General features: G+C 50.0%; 1 protein-coding gene across 1 annotated transcript in view; it reads left to right on the forward strand.

Moving 5' to 3' along the window:
- The window catches only part of cabin1 (calcineurin binding protein 1), a 40,891-nt gene that overhangs the window by 11,270 nt on the left and 19,613 nt on the right, over nucleotides 1–10,008 (forward strand). Inside the window, 10 exon segments of the mRNA XM_084468894.1 lie at nucleotides 482–688; nucleotides 1,158–1,303; nucleotides 1,886–2,147; nucleotides 2,821–2,991; nucleotides 3,590–3,679; nucleotides 3,998–4,158; nucleotides 4,307–4,599; nucleotides 6,761–6,820; nucleotides 7,668–7,853; nucleotides 8,433–8,935. Of these exon segments, the coding sequence (XP_084325020.1) occupies nucleotides 482–688; nucleotides 1,158–1,303; nucleotides 1,886–2,147; nucleotides 2,821–2,991; nucleotides 3,590–3,679; nucleotides 3,998–4,158; nucleotides 4,307–4,599; nucleotides 6,761–6,820; nucleotides 7,668–7,853; nucleotides 8,433–8,935 (2,079 nt within the window).

Genomic DNA, 10,008 nt, shown 5'->3' on the forward strand with positions numbered 1-10,008 from the left:
CTAGAGGGCAGCCAGACCTAAACACTGCTCACAACACCGGAGCTGCTGCCATATCATAAAAACTGCAAAAGGAAATAAAGTTACATACAATAAAAAAAAAACATAAATCTGTTTATGGAGCCGTGTTATACGTGTCTTTAGAGGGTATGATCTAAGGTCAGCCCCATACTGATGCACTGCACTTAAGAGAAAAGGATATCTAGCCCACAGTTGATGAGTGAATTGAGCATGGACTAAACCCTCGATATAGCCTGCCGTCACAGTGCAGTGAACGCACGGCGGCCAATGATGGGAAGATCAGCCGTGGAACGATGTGGTCTGACTTCAGTTATCGATGATTTGGTGAAGAAGATAAAGAATAACTGGCTTTGAAAATCCTTATCAAAACAGCATTTGGGTTGCCACCAAAACGGTGGAAAATGTGCCGTCTCACGTCTCACTCGCCTCTCTCACTCACTCACTCCCCCCCCTCCCCCCTCAGGTGGAGCTGCTCTGGAGCAACGCCCTCTTCCTGTTCCAGTACTTCAAGCCCAAGACGCTGCCCGAGTTCGACAGCTACAAGACCAGCACGGTGTCGGCCGAGCTGGCCAACCTGCTGCGGCGCTTCTCCGGCATCGCCCCGCCCAGCGACACGCCCACCCTCACCATGGACGAGGTGGCGGCCTACATCGAGGGTACCGCCACCAAGGTGAGGGCGGAGCTTCACTGCATGCTTAATGAGTCGGGGGTGCAGATTCATAACAGATTTTTTTTATCGTATTTTTAACACGATCTAAAAAAACATGATAATAATCATTTTTGTTAATCCTAGGGGTTGGGTGTTCTAAGTGAGAGTTGCTGATTTGGCGGTCTCCTACGCTGTAGTTGGGGAGCAACTAATTGAGATCAAACCCTATCGATCGCGGCTGTATCGATGTTTCTGTATTTCCTCGCTTGGATCACTTCCAGTTGATTGTGCGATTCACCTCCTCTGATTATTCTGCGAGTACCGCTCTTCGTGTCCCCTAATGTGTTTATGGCCCTCTGGGGCTCCACGGGCGACACTTTGCGGTCCTCGCTCCTCTTAGAATCGACTGTTCTTAATCAATTGCGATATTGATGTTCTTCTCCTGCGGCTCCGTTCATTCTTTCATTGGATGGATGGTTTTATTTGCAAGGCGCCGTGTATTCCTGAGGGCGGGGCCCCGGCTCCTCCAATCGTCAACGAGATCTTCTATCTGCTGGCCGACTACCACTTCAAGAACAAGGAGCAGTCCAAGGCCATCAAGTTCTACATGCACGACATCTGCGTGTGCCCCGACAGGTGGGCAGGGGTTCATCCTCTTCTTCTTCGTCTTAATCCTTGTGTTCTTTTTGTACAACGTCAGTTAAAGTGGCGATCTCGAACATTTCACCTAAATATGTGTAAGTCACTATCCGAAAAGATAGTGAAAATGGCCGCTTATCGCCAAAGTTTACGCCAAAGATAAGCAAATGGAAAACTCAGAGATTACAAGTCTGTGAGTTAAACCACACTGAAGTCTGAAATCGATGGATGGTAAATGTTTTTCATTTGTTGCTCTGCCTCCACTATTACTTTGTCCTGAATTCATATAAAAATGAACCATAACAACACACAGTTTCAGGAGTCTCAAAGCATTCACTTAAAAAATATATGACAATCCAACAGCATATTTTATTCATAACTAATGAAATATAATCCATCATTAAATTTAATGATGCAACAGTTAAATATCATACATTCTTTTTTAAACACGACCATCAAACGCGACTCATGAACCTCTATAACTAGGTCAGCCTGAGGCAGCGGAGTCTGAACTCCACTGCCGACGCAGCAAAGCCCTCCCACTAACCACCCATGCGTTTCCTTTTGGCCCCGGCGCAGGTTCGACTCGTGGGCGGGCATGGCCCTGGCGCGGGCCAGCCGCATCCAGGAGAAGCTGAACTCCAACGAGCTGAAGAGCGACGGGCCGGTGTGGAAGCACTCGCAGGCGGTGCTGGGCTGCTTCCGGCGGGCCCTGGAGATCGACGTGTCCAACCTGTCTCTGTGGATCGAGTACGGCACCATCTCCTACGCCCTGCACTCCTTCGCCTCGCGCCAGCTCAAGCAGTGGCGCACCGAGCTGCCCCAGGAGGTGGTGACGCAGGTGAGGCGCGGGACCGGGGACGGAACCGGGCGGAACTAAAGCCGGCGATGATCAGATTTTGTCATTTTTGTTTTGTTGTTTTTGCTTTTGGTCGTTGCAATCATGGAATCCGTTTTGGTGTGGCGTTGTCAATCAATCCAATTCAATTTTATTTTATTTGTATAGCCCTTTATCACCATTACAGTCTCAAAGGGCTTAACAGGCCAAATATTTATGACACCCCCCTGACCCTAGCCCCCAAAAGGGCAAGAAAGAGTGGGGGGTCCCTCCTTCAGAGTGGGGGACCCCTCCTTCAGAGTGGGGGATCCCTCCTTCCAGGGATGGGCAGGAGAGCAGTGGGTGCCGTCTTCTATTTGATCGTCTTATTGTCCACCCAATTGTTGTGATTAAGACCTATTGAGGGCAAAAATGTCCTCGTTGGTTGATCGTCTTGGTAGGAGGAGAAATGCGAGGGGATTCAGTGGGACATGTGGTTGGATGGCTCCAGTGTCGTGTACGTTTGGTGTCCGGTCCGCTGAACATATGTCATGTTGTCACGCTTGTCGCTTCGGGTTGCACCTCGTCTGAGGAAGGCTGTCTGGTAGCAACGGATTGATTTGATGCTCAGAGTTTGATGGCTCACTTCCTGTGTGTGTGTGTGCGTGTGTGCGTGTGTGTGCGTGCGTTTGTGCAGATGGAGGAGCGGAGGGACTCCATGCTGGCCACGGCCTTCCAGTGTTTCCAGGGGGCGTCTCGCTGCGACGGGGACAGCGACGAGGAGGAGTGGCTCATCCACTACATGCTGGGCAAGATGGCGGAGAAACGCAAACAGCCCCCCAAAGAGTACCTGCAGCTCTACAAGAAGGTCTAGATCTCAGCATGGCTCACATTAAACTGCGTGTGTGTAACGGTTGTTCTTTGTAAAGTAGGCAGTTGCTTTTGCATTCGCTTCTCAAAAAAGTTTCCCCACTGTTTCGGAGACGCAACGATGGACGAAGTTAGTCCGTCATTGTGTCTCCGGGAAAAAAAAACTTGAATGCAACTTTTGGTAGAGTGACGCAAGCTTTGACCTTATGGGCCTTTTCATCAGCACAAGAACAGCCCAACAATGTGCTCGGTCAACTGAGTCTCATAGATTACATTTTGGATCACTGCTGCCATGCGTCGGTGGGTAGGATCAGGATCTATATATGCATCATGTTTTTCCTCTGCCACCGGTTGGATAACCCACCTCCAAAGGAAAGCACTGAGGTCTGACCTCCGACTCACCCCCCCCGTGGCTGCTCCTTGTTACCAAACAATATGCGGTGTTAGTCACGAATCAGCCCCGGTGCGAAGAATAATTAGGAGGAGGGAGAGCCTGCACACGACGGACGCCTGAGGTCTTCTCTGTCTGGGAGGGGGTTATAAAGACGAGGATGATGGTAACGTATTAATGATGATGATTTCATTTGAATCTTCAGGCAGCGCACTATTTACACGAGGAGGCGGCCAGGTACCCGCGCAAAATCCACTACCACAACCCCCCTGACCTCGCCATGGAAGCCCTGGAGGTACGCCCTCGCTCTCGCTCTCTTTCTCTGTCTCTCTCTCTGTCTCTGTCTCTCTCTCTCTTTGTCTTTTATCTCTCTTTCTCTTTGTATTCATCTTTTTCACTTTGTTTTCATCTTTCTTTCTTTTGGTTTCTCTTTAAACTCTTATCTCTTCGACTTTATCTCTCTTCATCTTTCCCTCTGTCTCTCTTTGTCTTTGTGTTTATCTTTCTCTCTCTCTCCGTCTTTCGCTTTCGTTCTCTCTTTTCTCATCCCCAATGTGTGTCTTTCTCCCTCTCTCTCCTGTCTCCCCTGTCTCCACCGATGTCCCTCGTCCAGTTGTACTTCCGTATGAGCGCCACCATCCTGAAGCTGCTGGAGGCTGGCGCCGCCGACCTGGACCACCAGCTGTTCTTCAGCGTGCTGGTGGAGGGGGCCATGGGGCCCTTTGCCAGGGGCGAGGAGAAGAGCATGCCCAGCATGCCCAGGACCAATGAGAAGTGAGCTGGCGCACGGCAACCGGAGCATCCACCAATCATAGCTTCTTGAAATCTCAAAACCCCCAAAAAAAATGCTGTTTATGCAGGGTCCCCTCCCTCACTCCCTCTCACTAATGTGTGTGTGTGTGTGTGTGGTCCACCTCCTCAGGGAGAAGCCCCTCTCCGTCATGGACGAGGACTCGCGCTGCTCGTCGACGATGGGCGGCGGGGCCCCTGCCGGCGGCCCGGGCGCGCCCGTACCCTCGCACGTCGCCATCCCAGGTCTGACATCACCGCCTTACACGGCCACACCGGTGGACCACGATTACGCCAAGCGTAAGAGTGTCCGGCGGCAGCAGCAGGGGGTGGAGGAGCGGCAGCAGCAGCAGCAGCAGCAGGAGGAGGAGGAGGAGCAGCAGGAGGAGGAGCGGCGGCGGCGGCGGCGGCAGCAGCAGGCTGATGGTACAGTCGCAGACTTAGACACTGGGGTGCAGGCCCCTGGGTGCAGGCCCCTGGGCGCAGGCCCCTGGGTGCAGGCCCCTCGGTGCAGGCCCCTCGGTGCAGGCCCCTGGGTGCAGGCCCCTGGGTGCAGGCCCCTGGGTGCAGGCCCCTGGGTGCAGGCCCCTGGGTGCAGGCCCCTCGGTGCAGGCCCCTGGGCGCAGGCCCCTCGGTGCAGGCCCCTCGGCCCGTGGAAACCGGCCCCTGGATGCAGGCCCCTGGGTGCCTGTGGACGGGCCCTTGGGGGTGAGCCCTTGAGGCTGCAACGCTGTACTCTATGGGCTGAGGGCCCCAGTAATGATTATTATTATGATAATGATAATGATAAGGATGATGATGATGATCCCTGCCACACACCCCCCCCCCACCCCCACCCCCACCTCTCCCTCCATCCCCCACCTCTAAATGCACACACTGGGTGATTGTTATTTGGTGAAGTGGGCAATATGGCTACTGAATTATTTATTTATGTAGTCCCGGTTTTGTTCTCCCTTATTCATCCAATTCCGATTATTCTCCTCCCCTTCCACTCCTACGAGTGTGTACTGATTTAGTTGACTTGGTATTTATTTATACTAAACATATTGCAGCGCGGCTACGGGCTCTACGGGGAAAAGCGTTCTGCTCTATAACTTATTTAGGTTTGTTAACTTATTTAAGCAATGTTTTCATTGCGCAAAAGCTTGACCATGAAACCCACAGCAATCAGTGAATGGTTTCTTTTTACATTAAATCTACAGACGATTGTATAGACACATGGTCTTTATTATGGTGGGATTTTCTTTATTCTCTATGTCAATTTTAAAGTAGAAAGTAAAACATCAATATGATAAGACGTGGTTAATTGCAGTCCCCCAGTGCCCTTAATTAATTAATCCTGGTGATGAAAAATGAATGAGTTCAATTTTTCCAAGCAAGTGAAAATAGGACGGTGAAATTCCCTACCTCGTGATCTCATCATTTCAATCCACCCTTTTTCCCCAAATCATGATGAAGATTGAATGCAAATTGTGTGGATTCTGCAGCCATGTTGTCCCATGTGGCCAGTTTTTCTCACCCTTTTCAGATTCCTTCCTACCTACCTGCCTACCTGCCTGCCTGCTACCTCTCTGCCTGCTTGCTTCTACCACCTGCTTTGCCGTGTTTATATGTATATTGATATTGATGCATATGCATGTGGATATGATGAGGTGATGGTTGCTCAGTGTGAGACCATATTGACTCACGGTTCACTGAAAGGTGTGGCGTTCACTTCTCTGGGTTTTTGGTGTTCACCCAAACGGGCTGGAAGGCTTTGACTTTGGTGTTGGTGCGGTGTTAACGATCCAGGGTTTTTGTGTTTCTAATAATGTGTTTCATGTGAAAGGTGCCTTGTCAGGAAGGATGTGTCTGAGCGGTGACACATGTAACTGTGAGAATGTACAACCATGACTGGGCTACGAACCCTCCTGGGTCCTAAACCCTGGTTGGTTTAGCCTATTGGATGTGAGGCCTGATTCAGACTCAAAACCAAAACCACCACAGTTGGATTTGAAAAATAATACAAATGATGCACGTAAATCCAAGGAAATATAAAAATAATAATTTTAGATTAGATGATTGACAATAGGCCTAGTTCTATACATCTGTTGGATCAGCAATGAGATGTTAATGTTCATATAGATGGAAATGGGCCGAACTGCTGCTTAAATGTAGACCGTAGTACCTCAAACATCAAATAGATACCATTCTTTAATCGCTTTCTTTTTTTACTCTGTAGTCCCCATTTTACACATCAACGAGAAAATAACATCCCACAAAGACGGAGTATCCCTTTGTTTGATTTCTGAAATATCAATCCAGTTGTCGGGGCATCAGAACACGCTTATTATCTCTGCTGAACTGTCTGCCGTGACTAATGGCAGTGAGGAGTTGTTTGGGTGTGAAATTAAATGCAAATTCCCCCCTTCCCCGAGGCCACTGAGAGCCTTAAGTGTGCACCTGGTTTGACACACGGGCCTGGTTTGAGTCTGGATCAGAGTCTGGGGACGGGAGTCGTTTCGAAAGGGAAGTGATGTCCACTCCGATGAGAGGGCTTTACCCCGCCCCCCCACCCCTTGATTCCATTTTAAAATATCTCCTACAGCCTCCTCTGACCATGATTACTGCCTGCCCAGATCTTCAATGTGGCTGGCTTCACTGAATGGTACTTCTGCTGATACCCACCAGACTATAATCAGTGTCTGTTGTTTTTGCTTATGAATAATAATAATAGTAGAACGAAATCCGTTATGATTTTTAGAAAAGGAAAAGAAAAAAAAGCTCTGTTGGGGACATAACGGTTCCGACTGTATATTTACCTGTGTACACATTCACACGCGTTCACAACCCATTTTCTCCTCACTCGTTTAAACTCGTAGGTATTAGCTAATTACTACGCAATACCAGGGAAAAGGTTCCTGGAGTGCGTTCTCCTTCGAGATGGTAAATGGGTTTTGCACCTCCTGCTAATTCTGTTATGTAAACTCCCCAGCCAGGGGCTTTTCTCACAGAAGCTACACAATGTGGCAATTAGGAGGAATGCTGGCATTTATGTTTGGCGTCCCTTGCAAAAAAACACCTTTGCTTCATTAGAGGACTGGAGTCTTAGGATTAGTCGTGTGACGAAGGATGCCTTGTGTTTCTATTCTTGATGCAGCACTAATAATGTTCGCTCTTTCATTAAAAAAATAAAAATAAGCACACGCCTATTAATCGCCTCTAAACAAATGGCCTGCACAGCGTTTCACTAAACTTATGCGTCTCCTTTTATGTGGTTGGAAGGATAGAGATTTCATTTTGCTAATCTAATCGAACTAAGCTGCTGAAAGCACTGTTACGCTAAAACCCAAAAATCAGTTTGTTCGTTTTTGACTCCAGTCTCAATAACCCGAGGCTGAAGGTGATACCTTAGCATTCATATTCCAACAGTCCTTTAGTATGTAGCATCAGACCACGTGACTTTCATTGTTTTGTCTGCTGTCGTGTCCCCCCCCCCCCCTTACCTCCGGCAGAGCGCAGCCATGACGACAGTGAGCTGGTGTTGGTGCTGTCTGACTCCAACTCCACCCAGGATGCCTTCACTGACCCCGCCAGCTCCCAGGACAGCAGCCTGAAGATGACCTCTGGGAAGGTCAGCTCCTCCTCCTCGGAGAACAACACGCCCATGAAGGAGACGAGGGCCACAGCGGAGGACCCCGGTACGACCGCCTGGGGGCCCCTGGGCTTGGGGGCCCACCATGCTGTGCTTTAGTTGAAGGCCTACCGGGCTTCTCAACCAACCTGTTTGCGTCTGGCTCTGTGTTTCCCACAGTTGTTTATTTTGTTAATGGGTTCAAAATGTCAAAGCTCTTTCTGAGATGGTAATTGGCACACCCACAAAAAACACATTGCGTCATTTTCCGCAAAGTGTCACGCCTACTCATTCTGATGTGGAATGTTTTTCTGGGCCTTTCTAACCATAACAAGGACATGCTTGACTGGAGCGAGCCAAACGGAAATGTACCTTCTGGTTTTATTTCCAGTTTGATCGACATTTAGCAAGGACGTTTTATTTACGATAACTATTTGCTTCTGTATAACTTGAAGAGGTTAATTCGTGGCTGTTATTCAGTGGCATTTTATGGTGTTTAATTCTCCAATCCATGTGCTTCTGGAGGAAAATACAGTTACAATTATGGGTGAAAAATGACTATAAACTGAATATGAATGTAAATAAATGTTACTTTTTTCATGATGTATTTTAAGGGCCTGAATCTCAAACCCGTTTTCCCCATCAGCCCCCCACGGAGAGAAGGGCCCGTTGGAAGGACCTCCAGGGGTCCTGCAGGAGAACCCCATCGCCCAGGGTGCGGCGGACCCCCTGTCCGGCCCCCCACCTGCTGCCGACGCCCCCGGAGCCCCCGGAGCCCCCGGACCCCCAGGTCCACCCGGAGCCCCAGGACCCCCAGCCTCCGCCCCCCCCCACACAGAGTCCTGTCCTCACCCCCAGCCTCACTCCCAGCCTCCCGCCGCGACCGTCGCCGTCACCCCTCCCAAGCCGGCGCTCCCCCAGCCGGCCGCCCCCCAGACCCCGGCCAGCGAGAGCAAGAAGAAGCCGGACCCCCCGCCCCCGGAGGCGGTGGAGGTCCCCAAGGCCCTGCCGGCCGAGCCGGAGGAGCAGCGCCGCCTGCTGGTGGAGCTGTGCGTGCGCGCCCTCTTCCTCTGCTTGGGCCGCTTCCCGCAGCACTACAAGAGCCTGTACCGCCTGGCCTACTTCTACTCCAACAGCAAGACCCAGCAGGTAGGAGCCCAGCAGATAGCCGCCTCCCACAAGCCTTCATCACCGCCGCCCACAATCTTTCACTTCCGCCACCGCCACCTCCCACAATCCTTCACTTCCACGGCTCATTCTCAGAGGGGTACTCCAGAGCTTATTGGAAGTAAGGTTTTTCTCCTCTTACACTGAGGCGACAAGAAGCACTAGACCTGTTTTTGTTTTGCTCTCAATCAGCCCAGCCTAGCGTTTGACAGAGTTAGCGTTTGACAGAGCTAGCGAAAAATCAATGGTAACAGGTGAGATGGACTAGCTCCATCAGAGAAGTGATGGTCAAACACACCATGACACACCATGACACAGCTTCTCCAAGGTAAAGCTATTTTGTCATCTCTCTGTGAAAAGTGAATCTATAAATCTATAATCAACCAAAATACGATATATTGATTGTAACATTTTAAGGTTTGACGTCACTCAACACCGAGAGGAGGGTTGAACAAGGACACAGATTCACTGTTCACAAAGAGATTTGTGAAATCGCAAAACATCTTTATTTGCTGGAATGGTGTGAGTCACCATCAGAGCTAGTACATCTCAGCTGCTTCCATTGATTTTTGCTAACTCCGTCCAAAGCTAACTCTGTCGAGTCGTGCGCCGGGCTGATTGAGGAAATAATTGTACGGTGCTTCAGTTGCTTCAGGGGGAAGCAGAAAATAACCTAATTTCCCCCAAAAAATCTGAGTATTCCTTTATTGCTTTTCTTGGCGGACTTCTGGCGTTACTGTCGATATTTGCAGCAGAATATTCCCATCCAGACCCATAGAACACCACGACGTTTGTGTAGCTCATCCCCACCATGTCTCTATGGCTTGGTGTGAGGGAGAAAACACCAAACAAAGCCATTTTATTTAAATGTTTGGAACTTCCTGCTGGGCCCACCGACTCCCTGCAGATTTAAACAAAGTGCTGAAACAGCGTGTGTGTGTGTGTGTGTGTGTGTGTGTGTGTGTGTGTGTGTGTGTGTGCACGTTTGTGTGTTTGTGCGTGTGTGTGTGTGTGTGTGTGGGCGGTAGCGCAGTGCGCTCTCTCAGCCAGCTTGG

This window comes from Micromesistius poutassou, assembly GCF_964030765.1.
Source record: "Micromesistius poutassou genome assembly, chromosome: 5".
NCBI lineage: Eukaryota > Metazoa > Chordata > Actinopteri > Gadiformes > Gadidae > Micromesistius > Micromesistius poutassou.